This window comes from Borostomias antarcticus, assembly GCF_949987555.1.
Source record: "Borostomias antarcticus genome assembly, chromosome: 11".
NCBI lineage: Eukaryota > Metazoa > Chordata > Actinopteri > Stomiiformes > Stomiidae > Borostomias > Borostomias antarcticus.
In genome coordinates this window covers 19,977,932-19,997,018 of record NC_140244.1, presented here as the reverse complement: position 1 = coordinate 19,997,018, position 19,087 = coordinate 19,977,932, and the positions used below count along the sequence as shown (strand labels likewise).

Sequence of the window (19,087 nt, the reverse complement as noted above, 5' to 3'; positions counted from 1 at the left end):
TGCAAAATCTTTTTTTCAATTCCAGGACTCTAACAACATGAATAGGATATTAAGGATGCCTGAAGGAGGAAAAAGAGAAAATCACAAAAAAAGAGAAAAATGTTCAAAAAAGGAAAATGTTTGTAAAATAGCACTTTTGATTGTAATTTTGTAGAAACCACCATGCTGTTTGCAATGGGTTCACCTTGCTGTTTGCAATGGGTTCATTATACTTTTGTTTAAAGAGAAAGAATAGAGCTGGAAAAAATAAAAGTTTGTGCATTAAGCCTGTCTTATTTACAATGAAGTGTTGTCCTCCACGATGAGGTTCCTGCTTCACCCTTTTGAGATAAAGTTAGGCGCACTGCTTAAAAAAAAAAAGAAAAAAAAGAAGTAATTTTAGGAACAAATGTCATAAAATAGTTTCCCAAAAGTTGACAAATCGGAGACAAGGAACATCATACACTGGCATAGGAGTGGTGTTGTAATCCAATAACTCATTGATTCATTACAGATTTTCCTAGTAAAACATACCTGAAATTATACAATGATGAAAAAGCTTGGCTGAATGAGATGAGAATACAAGAAAGCTGGTGTCCTGTAGAAATGTTTACCATGCAGGGGATTCAAAAGCAGGGTAATTTCATATAAGGTTTTCACCATGATACCAACATGTGCATCTATATTGCTTTTACAACATATTCAATGAAAGGTTACTTATTACTGCTGAGCACACGTAGAACATTGCAAAGTGCTGCCCAACATGTATATATTTGCCTGAAAAAGACAGTTTTAGTCAATTGGTTTCACTGTTAAATGAGTTTGTCTGCAGAGAAGAGATCCCTTCATATGCCTCTTAAACTTCTGATCTCTCAGCCCATAGATGAGAGGGCTTAGGAGCCTGGGTAGCATACTAGTTACAATGTAAGTACAAAAGAAAATGACAGAGCGGAAACGAGGAAAAAGTGACAAGAGAACAACATCCAGTAGAGGAGCAACGAAGGAGAGCATACAGAGAAGCAGCTGTGCTCCATGCAGAAGAATGGTCTTCTGGGCCTTCCTGGCCAAAGCTGGATCTGCTGCAGCGGCTTTAGCTGAAAACATCACTCTAAAATAAGTATAGATCAGTGTAATCCACACAGTGCTCATGTAAATTATGTTGGTTACATAACTGTTATGGTAATGGAAAACTGAGTTAAAAATGTTTAATTGGTAGCACAGCTTACCGGTAGAAAAATATGTCAAAGGATTAAAGACAAATGTCATAATGACGTCTATGAATCCGGGCAGGGCTCCTACAATCCAAATGCAGGCTATCAGGATGTAAGTCCTGCGTACCGTACAGATCAGAGGATGTTGTAAGGGATAACAAATGGCAACAAAACGTTCAATAGCCATGCCTGCCAAGTTCACAGGAGTGTTCTTAAAAGTGTTGTTGGCTATTAGAAGCAGAATGATACAGACAGACACATTCATGAAAGGACAGAGATAGCCAGCGATTAACAAGAGCTCAGAGACTGATAGCATGATCATGTCATTGAAGATCAGCTGGATGTACAGGATGTACCTGGAGTTGCTGTTGAATGTTGGATTGGTGAAGTAGGTGTACAGCAGAGTCCCATTAATGTAGTTGATTAAGATGGTTAACAGAGCCGCTGTGAGGTTCTTGAACAACGCTTCCGCAAAGAAATCTTTCCGCCAAATTGACTCTGATGAGTTCCTCATAGCTGTATCTTCACTGTTAACCTGTCCCATTCACCCATCACTGTGTTGTCTGAGTGGGTGGGAGCTGTCTTCGGTTCGTGGGGGCCGAAGAGGCTCTCTTATACTCACTGATCAGCGAAGAAAGATCTTGCAATTCTCTGATGATAGAAGGTGCATACACATGATGTTTCCACAAGGGAATGTCCTGAATGTCAAGGCCCAGAGGTAAAGACTTATGCAAACAGCACTTCATGGACATTTCCCTCACACCATTTCACAGAATAAAACTGTCTGTTGATTTGAATTTTGATTTTACTCTTTTTTAGATCATCTAAAAACACATCTTATTTGACAAAATAAAAATTTTCAAAGTTCTGGAGAGCCTCCCCCCATCCCTGGCCAAGGTCCTCCAAATGGCTCCCCATGGCTCCTGGAGAGGGCCCCTGCCTTCCTCGTTTCCAGCTCCTTCCCACTCTGTCGCCAGTTGTCCCTATCCAGCCAACCCTACCCCTTTTAGGGGCCTCAGCTGCCGGTTCTTCTTGTGTTTCCCAATATTTTGAATCTTCTTCTTCTTCCTAAGAAGCCTGACTTCCCATGCATGAAAAATCACCAAACTTTGCACATAGGTCCAGTCCTATGCCAGAAGTCCTCAACTGATATTGTGGGCCAATAGTCCTGATGGTGGCGCTACAGCAACCATCTAAAATGTAAAACGTAAAGAAATCGTAACAAATCAGCCATATGTGCCATCACTTTGCAACTACCACCAAAATGTAGGCCCAGGTGAGCAGAAACTTCCATATGCTTTGTTCTGGCAGGAATTATGAAGTCCACTCTTATTTTCTCAAAAACTGTAAAACCTATTGAACCCTACTGCTCCCACATTTTTTTTTGGTCAATTGACACCCCAATTGCTACGCTACATCCTGTCCTCCACAAATGATGTTCACAGATTTTTGAAATGTCAAAAATTGAGCCCACAGCACATCGAGATGTTTTACTGTAAACAGTACTGTATGCAGCTACTGCAAATACTCAATAAATCTCCAATGTTCATGAAAAAAAGACAAGATTTCAATCAATCAATCAAAGCTTTATTTGTATAGCACATTTCACACACAGAGGCAACACAATGTACTTTACAGAGAACAAGGGAGGTGGGCATAGGTCCCACATGGTAGATGTAGTGTCACATTTTTCTGAATTTTATTTCAAAAACTGAATTTTTGACAGTATTTTTATGTCCTAATTTTGTCCCCTCAAACTACTGCTGTTCATGCAGGAAAAAATACACTACCCACAATCCTATAGTGCAACAGCAATGTCTCCACCAATCAGAGATGTTGTTGGCAACCCCGCCCCAATAGCGGACCCTAGGACTACAACTGGCTAAATTGACTCTGATTAGGAGGACACCTTTGCCACCGATTGTTTGATTGGTTTCCACCTGTCTTCCTGGTCTGTGTATATACTGTATGGCCTACATGTAGTTCCCCTCTTGTTCTTTGTCTTTTCATTTATTTTGCTGTAGCTCTGCATTGTCCCTGGTGTTTCCTGTGCCATCTTGTAAGTTTGTAAGCTTTGTCTTTTGTTCTCCACTTGTTGGGTGTGTACTTTAGTTTGATTGTTTAGCCTTTGGTTTAATTTTTACCCCTTGTGGTTCCTTTAACAAACATTTTGTGGAAACTGATGAAACCTCCATGTTACTGACTGACCGGGTCCCCTAACCCCAACCCAGACCCAGCCCGGGAGACCCCTACCCCTGACCTTAAAGGAGTAGTAAAGGGAAAATGCATCTTTAGCCCTGTTTTAAGGTTACTTATGATCATATACAATGGTTCAGATCAAAACGTTGACAAAGCTAGCATTTTCGAGAAAGTTGATAATTGCTCTACCACCGTTCTGGTCATACAATGGATGTGGATGGGCATCTTGAAAAATCATTCAAAAACATGTTAAACTCTCGATTTCAAAGACAAGAAGCTCACCGAGGGGGTAATTGGTGTCCATTGGTGTTCTGACATCAAATTTGCCGCAAAGTATGAATCCTGTAGGGTTTTATTGATCATTTTATGAAATACACTGACTTGTATTGATGCGACCGTTGTAGATATGTAGATCAATCCGCAGAGGGGATTCAGGACGCGGAACTACTTACGGTAGCTATTGTTATTGTTTATGTTGCTAGGCTACCTAGTTTGCGGAAGTTTACACACGTATGTGCTGTGAATAAATAGTTCTATGCTAAATATTTAAAAAAGCCTTTCCAGATGAACTAGAATCTTACTTTATGGCGAAATTGTCAGAACGCCAACTAACACTTAGGTGAGTTTCTTGTCTTTGAAATCGAGAGTTTAACATGTTTTTGAATGATTTTTCACGGTGCCCACCCACATCCATTGTATGACCAAAACGGTGGTAGAGCAGTTATCACTTTCTCAAAAGAACCATTGTATATGATCATAAGTAACCTTAAAACAGGGCTAAACATGATTTTTCCCTTTACTACTCCTTTACCTTTGCCTATTCTGTTATCAACAACATTATTATGCCATGGTCTGATGGTGCATTCTCTGCAGATCAATGCTAATCTGGGACTAGTACAGACAGACTCACTTGATAAACATAATGGGGCTTTATGGATCCAGTGACATTTCATGTGTCCTCGGAGTCCGACTCCAAACAACAAATAGGCTGTTAGCAAAATATGTATTTCGTTATTCTCATGAGATGCTAAGAAAGGTCATGAATTGTTATGATTAGTAAGAACTCTGGTTCTTACCCGGAGCCAATCAAGGTTGACTGAAGACTGGTTTGAGTGAAGCCATGTCAAGGTTGAACTCTTGACATGACTTCCTTTTTCAGAAATACAGCACCTCTGTTGATCATGTTGCTACAGCGACTGCCACTCGCCATAAAAAAAATAGATGTCCAGCTGTCGCAAACCAAGCTTTTATTACAAATACATGTCATTTCCCTGTTACAATTGAAACAATTCATCAAAGGAACGGAACATCACATTGACTACCCAGATCACATATTTGGACAATTTAGCCTAATTTAATCAAAGAGGTTCTGTACAAAGTCCAATGTTTACAAAAATGTACAAATGTGAAGTGGTGTCAAACTAAATCAAAACAGCTGGCAGGAAAAATCAGCTTTTTGTAGGCTGTTTGTAGGCTTTGTCTTTCAACACTAGAGAATCAATATACTGTACCTGCTCCCTGAAATCTATAAAGTACAACATTCCGAATTTCTAAATGTAAAATAATGACAAAATGGCCAAAAGGGCTGAGACAAAAAAGAAGCTACAATCAACAACAGTATTTTTCGGAATTATAGATGGTGGAACTACACCATCTTCAAAGCCGGTTGCTTTTCCGTGGTAGTTTTCAACAGGGGAGAGGGTGGTAGAGCTGGTACTCTTAACAGTTGTCTCGTTTTTGAGTTTGTTACAATGCATTTTCAAAAGCACAAATGTAATGAACTAATGTACAAGTGCAGTACAGTTACAGAAATCTACAAAAGAGCATTGATATTACAGGAAAACAGGAAATCTCCTTCACCTCTGCCTGCCCAATTTGGATAAATGGACAGATGCTGTAATTTGCTACTCAGAACCAACTAGCATCTATACTAGTCAGTTCAATGAGTTTAACACACCCCAAAATATGTACATTCTTGAATTGATAAACGACATCCTCTCCATATTATGTACATTCTTGAACTGATCCGCAACATCCTATCCATATCCTCATCGACGAGCTGGCATGAGTAGCTGAGTTACTGTGACTGAATCAGGGAAGAGGTTGTGATAGGTAGGTAGGGGGACGTATGCAGCAGTGATCATTTTACCTGTTAGAGGGAAAGAAACAATCCATTACAATAGACAATAAACAAACTAGAATATTCTTCATGGTCACAATTCAGCATGATGCACTACGAGTGCAGCAGAGCTTTGATACACACCTGCGAACCAGCGTCCGTGGAGAGCGTTCACTGCAGCCATAGCTGTTGGTATTGTGGGGCATTTTACGTACACGTTGCCCTGCAGGAGGTGGGAAGAAAATAATTAACGTGGGTAGAAATGATGAATGAAACCGAGTTTACATGCAAAATACATGTTTTAAATAAAGAAAGATTATTACGATGACAATTAAAGGTGTATTACATTCCAAAATGCATACAAAACCAAAAGGTCACTTTTAACGGGAGTTGTGGATTACTTTTGGATGCATTATAATCTGTTTTAGATTGTTTTGGGGTATCTTATTCTTGATTGTGTGCGGCTTTGTTTATGCTTTCTATACTGATGTGACAATAGGTCATGTCCCCTGGGGTCAGTACCCATCTAATAACCAAAGGTGCCACTGAAAAAAACAACATGTTTTGGGTGATGAACTGACTAAATGGCAAGCCAACTTGCGGTTTTGTTTAACACGAGACCTGAACCAGGTTCTCACCTGAGGGGAGTTCTTATCCACATATATGTGGACAATTCCTCCATGTTTGTTGCACTCTTCCATGACATCATCTTGGATCTCAACATCCCAGCCTGGCTCATTCTCCCTGGAAAAGCAGCAGAAGTGGTGTTACACAATGTCAAACAGATCGGTCACCAACCCCGCCATCTTATCGTGATACCAGACTTACGACTGTGGGTTGAACATGTTGGAGAGCTGTAGGCAGTGTGTAGCCAGCGGTTGGGTTGGGAGGTTCATGCTAGGGCCCATGTTCAGCGAAGGGGCGGCGGCGGCGGCAGCAGCAGCAGCGGCAGCAGCTGAATATGACAGTTGACATTTCAACAGGTTTTACATCGAGACTTTTGAACATTTACATGAACTCTTTCACTGATAAATGTAGGCTAGGTTTGTAGGTAATTCTGTGGGCCTACCTGTAGCAGCAGCGGCCATGTTTCCGAAGGGGATGGAGCCGCTCATCTGAAGGGCCTGCTGTGCAGCAGGGGGGATCTGGAGACCAGTACCTGACAGGACACACAACCACCCGGTCAGCCTTTCATTATACAAAAAGACTGTTTTGTCTGTTCTAGATGGAATTGAATGAATGCCTATCATACACTAGAATACTCTGGAAATATTTTTAGAAGACTAGTCTGATACAGTCTCACATCTAAAGATAATGTGTTGTTTTTTTTGCCACAGACTAAGATTTTGCAAAGACTGGGGATCAGGCATGAGCCAAGACAACAAAAATTGCGATAATATCGGAACGTCAAGATGAGAAAAAGGCAGAGGGCACTGAGAATGCAGCTTCAAAAAAATACATTTTCTGCCGCGAAACGGTTGTTTTCAACGCTACGATCGGCTTGTTGGTGCCTGGAATATTGTGTGCAATATGGCTGAATATTTATCAGATTTTGAGGATATAGAAGATGACTTAGAATATGATGGAAGCCGATCGTAGCGTAGAGAATGTGAGCCGCGAGTGTAGCCTACAGACGGAGAATAGCCAGTCTGCGCGCTCTGCGCATGCGTGCTGGAGCAAGTGGGGAAGCTATATTTAGTTTCTAAAGATCATATTAGAGGCATGTGAAAACCACAACAAGCCCTCGCTCTATGTAAGCACAACTAGCGATTTATAAAAACAGATTGATGAAAACCGTTTCGTGGCAGAAAATTGTTAGAAGCTGCATTCTCAGTGCCCCGTCCGCCGCCATTACATGGATATACTTGGCTCGCGCTGGATTTTAAATTTCTTCTACAGGCCTCCGAATTACACCAAAGTTCTGTCAGTCAAACGTCTTATAATATGCCGTAAATAAGGTCCAGGTTGTCAAAAAATAACATTCTCCTTTAAGACAGCTCGGAGTGACACCTTACACCAAATCGAGATGACGGGAGCACGCTACGACTCTACCAAAACCCGCATGAATTCATTCCAACATTGGAAACTTGTCTGCGACAGTGAAATCGGGTGAGAATTAGGTTGGTGTAAGGCCGGCTTAATGTGAATTTCACAAGCGGGTGAACCTCCCAAATTCCTACTGCCAAAGTCTATTAGTATTGCAACATTCTACAGACTAGTCTAAGTGGTACAGTAGCAGCTCACCCTCTGCCAGCCTGGCCATGAGCTGCAGGCGACCGGTGGTGCCCAGGTCGATGCCAGTCCTCTCCAGTTCGTCGTTGTCCAGGAAGGAGCTGGCCGTGGACGCGTCGGTGCGCTCGGTCACATGACCCACCTTCATGGGCCGCCCTGCCAGCTCGAAGCCGTTGAGCTGCTCCAGGGCTTTCTTTGCACACTCTGCATCTGCAAACTTCAGACAAACAAACACTCACTCATTGCTGCCAATTCAATCACTGCCAAAGTGTCAATCGTCTTACATTAATCATGACTATGTATCTGATTTTTTTTTTTTTTTTTTTAAACCCTTACTGAAATGAAACCATATCCTTTGGATCTTCCAGTTTCACTGTCCATCATCAGCTGGATACTCTCAATCTGTGGAGGAACAAACATTACATTTTGCAAAAAAAAAAAAATGGAATCGATCAATCAATACAGGAGTTGCAAATGTCTTTAAGTCATATTGAGTTTTGTTGCTCACCCTTCCAAAAGGCTCAAAGATTCCTCTCAGCATGTCCTCGGTGATGTTGAAGTGGAGAGAGCCCACGTACAGCCTCATTGGCCCAGCATTGCCCTTCTGCAGATTGTTGGCCATGGCTGCAGCCCTGTTCTTCTCAGCCTACAGGAACATACAGGACCAAATAGGCGATGAGCTTTGTAGGCTGGTTCAGGTGTGACCTGATATGATTACGGCTGCATCTCAAAAAATTTGAATATCATGGAAAAGTACATTTTCTTCCATAATTTAATTCAAAACGTTTAACTTTCATATATTCTAGATTCATTACACAAAGTGAAATATTTCAAGCCTTTTTTATTTTAATCTTGATGATTACGGCTTACAGCTCATGAAAATCAAATTCAGTATCCCAAAATATTAGAATATTACATAAGACCAATCAAAAAAGGATAAAAAATTAATTAAAAACAGTTACATTTTTAAACGTTTGGAATGTAGCATTATAGTGTTTTTCAGTTACAAGGTTGTTGTTTAAATCATACACTGATAGTGCGTATTGTACATCTTTATAGAATTGTTTCTCTACCGAAATATTTTGGACTGGTCAGAGGGTACTTGGCTGAAAAAGTATTTCAAAGGGGGTGCATTGTTGAAAAAGTTTGAGAACCACCGGACTACAGAACAGAATCTGCTCTAGAACTTCAGCGGCCTCAGTCTGAACTTTCTTACCATAATGATCAATCAACCTGATGTTTCTCTTTTGTAAAACATGTAATTAAATTAGTAAAAAGTATAATAAAAAATAGTTATTCACCTGAGAGGCCTGGACAATGATGGGCACTCCTAGAAGCCTCTGCCCAGTCAAACCGATAGCCAGCGGAACTGAGGTGGCTTCCAGAAACTCAATGTAGGCTATGCCCTTTGACCTCCTGGAGTTTCTGTCTGAGATCATCCTCACATCTCTCACCTAGAAAAAAGGTAAAAACAGTAAGAACACATTGAGTTCAAGCTTCCTGGACTCAATCATGAAAATCTGAGTTTACATCAGCATGGGCGCAGAAGGCGGGGAAAAGGGACATCGCCCATTTAATCTCAGTAGGAAGCAGAATTGTCCCCATTCATATTTCTACCGGGGGAATTTACAATGTACCTTTGAAAATATCTTCCCGGGTGAGCATAGAAATTTTACAAAAACAAATCTTCCCAGGGGACCATAAACCTGGACCCCCCTAGCAAAATGCACCCCCTCCCCCCCTAACTCACTCCTAAGCCCTTGTACATCAGATATACAAAAAACATGTTTAACATGATGAGTTATGCTAAGTTGAATAATTATGATAATAGATAAGCTGTAAAAACTGACTTTTCCCACTGCTGAGAAGAAGTCCTCCAGGTCTCGTGGTCTTATTCTGGCTGCAAGCTGCATGCAGAACACAGTCCGGGCATCCCTCTCCTCTGGGGTTAAGTTGTCAATCGGTTGCCTTCATAAAGAAAAATAAAGGATTATCTGTATAGTAATGTTTCACCAAAGACAGATGAAAAAGTGCTAGGGGGACATCCACTGGTGGTGAGGAGTGATATAGACAATAAACTGGAAATGAGTCCCTAACTGTGCCTTTTTGTTGTCCTTATTGTTGTAACGCAACAACGACCCCTCAGGGATAAATAACGTACCTATCTATCGATCTATCCATCTAAAGAGTGATACTGATAGTGAGGAGATTTTTTTTTTTTTTTTTTTTTTTAAAGCGTTAGGGTCCTACCTTACTGGACTCTTGTCTTTCCTGAACGGGCTACGACTTCTGGAGCGTCTGCGGCTGAAATAACACAAGTCACTTGAGCCTAGTTCAGATCTAAGCTTCAAACGCATGCTCCAAGGACAAAACATCCAACAGGCAAGCACCCACACACAACGAACAAACAAACACCACAAACCTTAGTTTGTTGGCGTGATGTGGTAGGCCGATCTTCCCTCCTGGACCGCCGTTAAATTTCGGCCCCATGCTGATGAAAAACAAGTTTCAGCTCAATGTTCAAACTTTAAACTCAAACTTGCAGGCAGCATAATAAAAATGCCACCTTGTTTTAATGCAGTGTTTCCCACAGCCTACATTAGGGTTGGGCAATTTTACAAATACAATTTGCCTCCTCCACTGAGCATTTATGCGGATGTTAGAGCTCAATCTGTCTATGGGAAAAAAAAAAAAAATCCAGTGGATATCTTAATTGATCTAGGGAAGCACATAGCAGAGGGGAGAGCAGTTCCGTTCTGCCTTCTCCTCCCTCCGCTATGTCAGTCTTCAGTATCCTTTCCCTGCTCAACAAATAGCTACGTTAATAGCCTAGGTCTAAAACGAATGATTGGCCTGTCGTCCTATATAAATCATAAGGCATTCCTGGTGTTGCTCCTTGTGGCATTTTTCCAAATTCCGCGATTACATTTGCGGTGTTAAACCGAGTACCGACACTCTACACGCTCATGCATGTGACTGGATACTACTGTCATCACGTGAGTGACAGGCTGCGGGTAGCGGAGCACAGATCAGAGACTTTTTTCTTCCCTCCGATCTCCGATCCACCATTCTGGGCCAGTATCGGCCCGATACTGATGCCGTGGATTGGGACATCCCTAGTTAAGATCCAACCGTGACATTACAGTAACAGGCCAATATCCCAGCTTCTCAAAACAACGGTGACCAGTTGGTAGATTTCTTAGGGCTAACGTGAAATCACAACTGAGTAGTTACATACAAGGGGCTGCGGCGTCCTCGGTAGCGCCCGGCCCGCTCCTTGCTGCGGGAGCGACGGTGCTCCTTGCTGCGGTTAAGTTTCTTCTCCCGGCTCCTGCTCCTCTTACGCTCACGGTGCTTCTTCTTGTCCTTGCTTCTTGTCTTGTCAGAGCCCGGGCTCTGGCTCCGACTTCGGCTCCTCTTTTTCCTGGGGGACACAAACAGGTCACAACACCACGACTCCCCTTCTGACTGGCAAGATGTTTTACTTCAAAGAAGACAAGAGCACTTACTTCTTACTGCGCTCCTCATGTCCATTTGCACTAGATGACTTGATCTCATCCTAAGCAGGGTCGATAGAAGAACATGATGAGGACGTAGAGGAAACATTTCAAGTCGTCAGGATAAGAGGGGGAGGGGGATGGGGCAGAGAAAATACAGAATATATTCATTTAGTAGTAATACTTTTAACAATACTTTCATGTTTGGACAAAAAGAGGGTGCATTTTAACGACCCCATTAGACTTTCATCCCATTCCCCCCATATAAACTACAGTGTACAGTACTCTGTCCAACCAAACATCAAGTCAAGATCTATGGGAAAAGTATAACATTTTGGCATACAACAGTAACTCTTGGGGAATACTTTGGTCATCTCAACCCAATCCATTCTTATTAGTCGTACCAATATACCACTATCTGTGCCTAAGCCCACTGAGGCCATCATGCATGGCCCACAGCCACTAAAAGAGATCCTGTGTGGTTGGTGTCAGTCCAGTGATCTTCACCCATTTTCGTTCTTGGACTGTAAGAGCTCGATGCCACCTCTGTCACACATCTCGCCCTGAAGCAAACAGGGATTCACACTGCTTAGTAATATCGACTCCCAAGAAAAACTGAAAAGAAAAAATCCACTAGTTCATCCTCATGTTAACTGTCCATGGCTTTTTTTCAGAGCCAGATGAATGGAGGTAAACCATTTAGGATTTCATTTCATGACGGGAAAAACTACTCCTATTGGTGAAATCATTAACTTTGAAATGTATGTATCATGGAAAATATGTTGTCTACTTTACATATAACATTAAGTAACATATCACTGTTGTTGAAGCATGCAAAGTCAAGATGCTGATTTACGAATCTGAAAATAATTACAATAGTTTGGTGAAGAGGCAGTATTCATATTTCATAGTAATCAATTCCTTCAGAATACAAAATACTAAGATACATAATAGTAAAGAACAGACCAGAATACCGTTGGAGCCAGATTGAACAAATACACTAAACTGAAAGATAAAAAGCAAGCAAGAGTCATGTCAGTGTAGGCTACATTCAGGCTATAGGTTAGGCTAAACAGGCTACTATAGTTCTGTCAGGAAAGAGCTACTGGCTCCAATTGAAAAAATATAAATGAAATAGTGAGGTTTAACATGGTAGAACTATTCCTTTACCATTCCAGCAGAAAATGTGAATACTGCCTCCATTGCATGTCTGGTATAATGCGCTTATCATCCATTTTGCATTCACCTTGTTGCAACCAAACAGGTGATTGGATGTTCTAAGATGAGGCTCTTTAAAGTCCTAGGGGGATCACAGTACATCAATACATTGCGCGATTACTACCTTACTTTTTTTCACAGTTCACACTGGAATCAAAGGTGAATTCATGGGAGTAGAGGTGAGATATCATTAGGCAAGTCTATAAAGAGAGATAGATGGGCATTTATTCATAGTTTTGGATTATGTTTGAAAGAATCACACCACACCACATCCATACATGTTCAGCAGCAACACAAGAGTAATTTACCGATAAAATACAAACAAAGGTCTCACGGTCTCAACGGTATAATAGTTATTAAACTTTAAAACTTCTAGCCACCCACCTTTCTATAAGGAGCCTCCAGCATGGCCTCGATATCAAAATCATCTGCCATGGTCCTATGAGAGGGTACACAACACATCGTATTACAAGCACGATCATGAAAGCAGATGTGAGTCAGAATTAGCTAGCTAGCAAAATGTTACATATATTTGACTAACGTTATAACTACTTGTTATGTAACGTGTGCTAGCTACCGTTAGCTGGCTAGAGAGAACACAGCCGTACTAACGTTAGGCTATGTCCAATGCACTTTATATCGTTTTATTGCAAGATTTCATAACCCTATTTTTCATTAAATGTTTGTCAGTGGAGTTATTTATTCAGTGTAGCTAGCTAGCTACGGAAGTAGTAGTTAGCTAGTTTAGCTAGCTACTCGCTAACTCCGTCTGATGGCTAACGTTAGCTAGCTTAGCTAACTGTTATTCCAGTGGATATTGAAATAAAGCTAGTTAGTTAGCTAGCTGACGTTAGTAGCTTGCGATATTTCTAGATTCCCTTTAACTAACGTTAGCTGTGCTATCTAGCACGCTCGCTAGCATTAGCAAGCTAGCTCCCAATTCCAACCAGGCTTGCTTCACACAATTCGCACAACGTTGCATCAAATGTTAGCTAGCTAGCTAACGTTACCTTTTTTGCAACGTATTGTTGCTAACGTTACCTTTTGTGAATATGATGTGACGACTACTGGTTCCAAGGGGATTCGCTTCACCGACTGCCTCTTCAGTCACCAACAGGAATTCAGTTTAGGCTAGCTAATGTGAGCTCGTTACAAAATGGACAGAGTTAGTTAGCTAGCTAGCTAGGCCCGATTTGACCTCGGGACTAGTTCGGCTGCTGTCCTCTCCTCAGTTTTGCGATGGCTTTCTCCGTACTATTAATGTGACGAAATTCACATTCGTAATCTCTGGGGCGTGATTATCTATCTCAATTATAAATTAAATGTTATTTTTTCCCAAATCCACATGAGACGTTCAAAGTTGTCTCACATAAACAATATCCTGTTTGCGCAAGGCTCGCGAGTCGCGAAATGGCGCAGCATTCTTCCTCTCATATCGCGAGATTAGGTGGAGAGAACCAGAGAACCAGAGAACCAGCCGCCGTCTCAGCGATAGGGAGGGAAAGTAATCTCACCGCCCCCTAATGGTAGCGTTCCTAATGCCGAGAGAATGAATGGGATTTCTCATAGACACGTCTTTTGAAAAATTATATCTTGGTCGACACCGAAAAGTTAGTAGAATGCCTTAAACGGCAAATACTTGGAGACAAACTTTATTGATTCTGGTGATCATAGTTGATTTTCAATCACAATCCGAATTATGAAAATATTTTTCTTAAATTCCATTGACTTTGACTGGAGGAAATTTGAAAAAAGGCGAAATACTGTTTGAAATTCTCACAGTTGGTAGATTATTAATGTAAAGACACTCACACGTTTTTGTTTTGATAACTTCACCGAAATGGCTTCGTAGTAATTATTAGAAAATCCGGTCTATGGGAGTTTACATTGAAACTCCTCTCCGATAGGAACAAATCCGCTAGGGGCGCACGTTTTCACTTTCCCTCCCTATAAAGGGCCACTGCTCTTTACTGCAACCTACTGCTGAGATAGTAGAAGGGCTACCTGTAGTTTTCTCAGTGCAAATCAATGCACATAGGCTACATGGTCTATCTGAAGGCAAGATGGATAGATTAAATTATTGGGAACGTCTACCATTTTGCTTCAATCAATCTGTTTTTGTTTTGTTTAATAAACATCTCTTGAGATTGGTTACCTAATACAGTCATTACAGTCATTTAGCTGACGCTTTTATCCAAAGCAACTTACAGTAATTTAGCGTAGGAAAAGCCAATGTAGGCTACTACTACTTGCCAGAACTCACAAGTACATCCCCTTTCTAAAACAAATGACTAATAGCATAATTTTGTACTGGAGGCAAAGAGCAAGGATAGCAAACAAAAAATACTGTAGGTGCTTAAGAGGGAGGATCATAGTACATCTTGAAGAGGTGAGTTTTGAGCCTGCAGCAAAAGATGGGCAGCAAATCTTCTGTCCTGACGTCGGTGGGCTGTTCATTCTACCACTGCGGGGCCAGGACAAAGAAGAGACGTGACCGTGTCGATCGACCGCAGGGGCCTTGCAGCGAGGTAGACCTTTCTTGTTACTGGTAAAGGTAATACATTCACACAGCTAGCAAACGGAACACTTGTATAAAAAAAGAACAAAAAAGCAAAATGAAATATGAATTATATAGTCAGAACTAGCATCACAATGAAATGCATATAGCCAACATTTCTATAGTCTAATTCAATGCTATGGAGTCTTCAGCTTTGATTGTGTTATTGAGGTTCATTGGAGAGTCATAATCAGGTGGAACATCAAAAAACAGCTCATCATCAAAACAGAGGTCGTCTGGCGGTGATGCCAGATATGGCAGATTCAACACAAGGCCTGTGACGATGCCTCCCAGTGTTGACACTCCAATGGTAGAAAACACAGCTGCCACCTGGTAGAGGGCCTGCTCCTTCGCGCTACGACCCAAGCCGGGCTGTAAGCCAGGGATCAACTCCTGGAGCTCCAGAAGTTTAGGGTCCCCCTCCATGGGTGCCCTATGGCTAAAGGTCTCATACATACTAGGGCCATAAACCTCTTCCGAGGCTGTCAGTATAGCTGCTATGCCTGCAGAACAGGAAATCAGCCCTGTTAGGCCGTGCAGGTTATGTATACCACACTGGTCCTGTATCCTGAAACGTTGTGCCAGGAAAGGGCTGAGGAACTTGTACCCCAGCATACATGCGGTGCAGCCCACCACGCCCAGGGCATACGCAGCTGCAGGGGAGATCATCATATCCACAGATGCTCCCACCGTCACCCCTCCGGCTAGGGTCACGTTCTGGATGTCGGCCATGGTGATCTTGCCGTTCTGGTTGAGCATGGCAGAAAGGGCGAAGGCGGTGAGCGTGGAGGCGCTCAGGCCGATGAACGTGTGCAGGACAGCCCTGTGCTGGTCGTCTCCCTTCAGGGTCAGCGCTGAGTTGAAAGAAGGCCAGAACACCCACAGGAACAGGGTTCCCATCACAGACGTAATGTCCGACTGGTAGCTGGTGCTCTCCTTGGCATGCCCCTCATTCAGACGAGGCCTGTAGAGCATAAATGTGACGCCCAGGCCAAAGTAGCAGGCAAACAGGTGGATTAATATAGAGCCGCCTGCGTCGTTGATCCTTAGATACTTAATCACGGCCCATTCAGTGACAGAGAAGATGGGGACCTCCAAAAGGGCCATGACCAGCAGCTGCACTGGGCTGGTCTTCCCCAACACAGCCCCAAAAGAGATGAGCACCACAGCACAAGCAAACTCAGCATTGATCAGGTTAATAACCTCCAGGTGGATCTTACCATTGTGGTTAAACTGGAAGTAGCCCTGCACTAGAATAGCCCACTGTATGGCAAATGTAGCAATGAGAAAGTTGAAGACCATCCCTCCAAATCCATAGAGTCTGAAGAAAGCCAGGAGGCACCCAAAGCCCAGGAATATCATGACCTGGATGTCAGCGAAGAAGGGGTAGTCCTTGTACAGCGCATTATCCATAGGGTTGGTCTCCTTGCCCTGCAGTTTGGCATTAGCATGGTCACCATAGGTGACAAAGGCAGAGAAGAGGGCCAGGAGAAGCACCTCTAGGACAAGCAGGAGAACAGGAAGCCTGATCCGTAGACTGCTGGAATGGTTAGTCATGCTGACAGCTCTTACAGACAAATAACAAGTATTTTTCGTCTTCCTTAAAGTACCTCTCCATACTATAGATAAGAAAGGACCACAGACTTGCACTTACTTGCATAGTACTTTGACCCTTAAGCCCTCTCACAGCCCTGAGATGTCAGCAATTCTTTAGCTATTTTGCAACAAGCAATAAAATAGTATCAAAGGAACAAAGATGGCTCTCACCTGACTCCTGAATGGTCTTTGTGAGCTAAACGGTAGGGGGATCACATGTGTTTATCTTTGTATGTGTGTGCCTTTTGAAACAGAATGCTGCAGCACGAGTCCTCACTAAGACTATACGGAGGGCACACATCACACCAGCCTTAAAATCACTACACTGGTTACCTGTCAACTCTAGAATATACTTTAAAATACTTTTATTAGTCTATAAATCTCTCCACAGTTACACCCCTGAATACATTTCAGACATGCTTGTAAGGTACATGCCCAACAGACCCCTCAGGTCCTCAGGTACTGAACTCCTAACAGTTCCAAAAGCCAGGACCAAGAAACACGGAGAGGCAGCTTTCAGTTTCTATGCCCCCCAACCTCTGGAACACCTTGCCAGAGTACCTAAGAAGGGCCGAAACAATGGAAATCTTCAAGCGAGATCTCAAGACGTACCTTTTCAGCCTAGCCTACAATCACTAGCCAGGACCTAGAGACACAGAAAGGCAGCCTCCAGCCTGCCTGTGAATCCTCTGTATACATTGGTGTATATCCTGTTATGCACTGTATGTATATTTAGATGCGTATTCAGATGCTGGTTGCCCTGCAACTGGCACGTTCTGTTTCAATATCTGTGTTGCTTTTATGGCTCTGCATACTACTAACCCTTTTCTGCCTCCCCTCTCCCTAGTGCCTCTCTCTCTCTCTCCTACCTTCTAACCAGGTCCAGTGGATGCCCCACTGTCACCCGCAGACCACCCTGAGTTCGATAGATACCCCTGTGTCTGCTGTGGATGTCCAGTACAACCACTAACCCTGTCGTCCTCCCTAATGTCTCTCCCTCTTATACTCTATACAGGTCCTGTGGACACCTCCCTGTATCCTGCAGGCCACCCTGAAGAATCCCCCCCCCTCCCGTCCTCAGCTTAAAGTCCACCCTATGGCTCCTGGAAAGGCCCCCTGCCTCCCCATGACTAGCTCCTTGTCCCTACCCAGCCAGCCCTACACATCTTTTTTTAACCTTTGGCTCTCTGCTTTCTGTTTCCCCACCTCTGCCTTGCGCCATTCTTTATGAGCCATGTTCTGCTCTGTGCTTTGTTATATGATTCACTCAAATATCATATTAGAGACTACAGTGATAGCTAACACATAATGGCCTACCATGCAGGGAACTTCTCTGTAACTATTTGTGCACTCTCCTGTTAGTCATGTCTCTATTATGACATATCTAGCCCATGTTCACTGCTCTGTATATGTTCTTAGCCAATAGACAAACATTTTCCAGGTGCTTGCTCGATTGTATCATTGAGAGAGGTCAGGGAAGAATTTTTACAGCTCACTTTTCTGGCCCCCAGGTGTTTTTTTGCTTCCCTCTGGAATACGTACAGTAGGGGTGGGACCTATGCCCACCCTCCCATTGCGCATTGTGTTGCCTCTGTGTATGAAATGCGCTATATAAATAAAGTTTGATTTGATTTGATTTTCACAAAGCATGATGTTATGATATGACCTCATGATAAAAACATGGTGAGGAGTTATCCACTAGGTGCATAATCACTTTGTTGTTACCCAGAGAATAGTTTGGACTGTGGACAGACTTCAGATTGTGTACAGAATGCATTCCCCTTGTGGGAATCCCAGGGAAGAACATTCACATCTTGGAACATACTGTAGATGCTCAATACAATATTGTTGTCTCTATTAATTCATAGAAATGGTGCTCAGAAAGCACAGACCTCCGCCCATGAATGCATTTCATGGCTCAGTGCGCAGGGGCGGAGGTAAAGAGGGATATTTCCACCAGATCCAGACGTTTTTAATGGAATTGATTTTCTGTAAAATCAACCAAAATGTCAAGAAGCGGACATCATTGGATTCATCTTGGCCTACACAATCTAGCTATCTGCTTTTGAGCAGTATGGAGTCGACTACTTTTATTATAAGCATGCAAATAACCACCTGATGTATTGGCCGCCATTCAGTTGGTACAATACATTTCCCCATTCATTCTCTATGGTGACTGTTTCACTACTGTTAAGTGCATCCGAGGCTAGTTATTATGGATAAACACTTTCTATGAAGCCAATGTCTATAACGCATTATAAATGTACTTATAATGTATGATAATCTGCTTATAGCACTGTATAATTATAGTTATAAGCACTCTAAAGCACACTTAAAAATAATCTTAACACACAAATAATCTTAAAAAACAAGGATTTTATAATCACTTATATAAGGTCAAGTGATACATCATAATTGCTGGTCACTCAGATATTTTTTACCGCACGGATAATAGTGTATTATAATTCTCATAGTTGTA

The 19,087-nt window shown here is 42.3% G+C and overlaps 3 protein-coding genes across 3 annotated transcripts; all 3 read right to left on the bottom strand.

Moving 5' to 3' along the window:
- Positions 1-771: 771 nt before the first annotated feature.
- Positions 772-1,704, bottom strand: or90j1 (odorant receptor, family 90, subfamily J, member 1; the record flags this gene model as incomplete). The annotated part of the gene is made up of 1 exon (XM_084446136.1): positions 772-1,704. One exon carries the CDS (start codon positions 1,702-1,704, stop codon positions 772-774), a length of 933 nt encoding a protein of 310 aa, XP_084302262.1.
- Positions 1,705-4,627: 2,923 nt separating this feature from the next.
- Positions 4,628-13,840, bottom strand: LOC311315270 (RNA-binding protein 39-like). The gene is made up of 16 exons (XM_084445897.1): positions 13,497-13,840; positions 12,840-12,894; positions 11,250-11,299; positions 10,979-11,164; positions 10,163-10,231; positions 9,991-10,044; positions 9,591-9,708; positions 9,042-9,194; positions 8,249-8,386; positions 8,077-8,142; positions 7,753-7,957; positions 6,578-6,667; positions 6,337-6,463; positions 6,147-6,252; positions 5,653-5,731; positions 4,628-5,538 (listed from the first exon to the last, which is right to left on the bottom strand). Exons 2-16 carry the CDS (start codon positions 12,888-12,890, stop codon positions 5,438-5,440), a joined length of 1,593 nt encoding a protein of 530 aa, XP_084302023.1. The 5' UTR covers positions 12,891-12,894; positions 13,497-13,840; the 3' UTR covers positions 4,628-5,437.
- A 1,298-nt stretch (positions 13,841-15,138) lies between these two features.
- On the bottom strand, positions 15,139-16,569 carry rh50 (Rh50-like protein; the record flags this gene model as incomplete). The annotated part of the gene is made up of 1 exon (XM_084446135.1): positions 15,139-16,569. The coding sequence occupies one exon, from the start codon at positions 16,567-16,569 to the stop codon at positions 15,139-15,141; it is 1,431 nt and encodes a 476-aa protein (XP_084302261.1).
- Between the last annotated feature and the right edge of the window lie 2,518 nt (positions 16,570-19,087).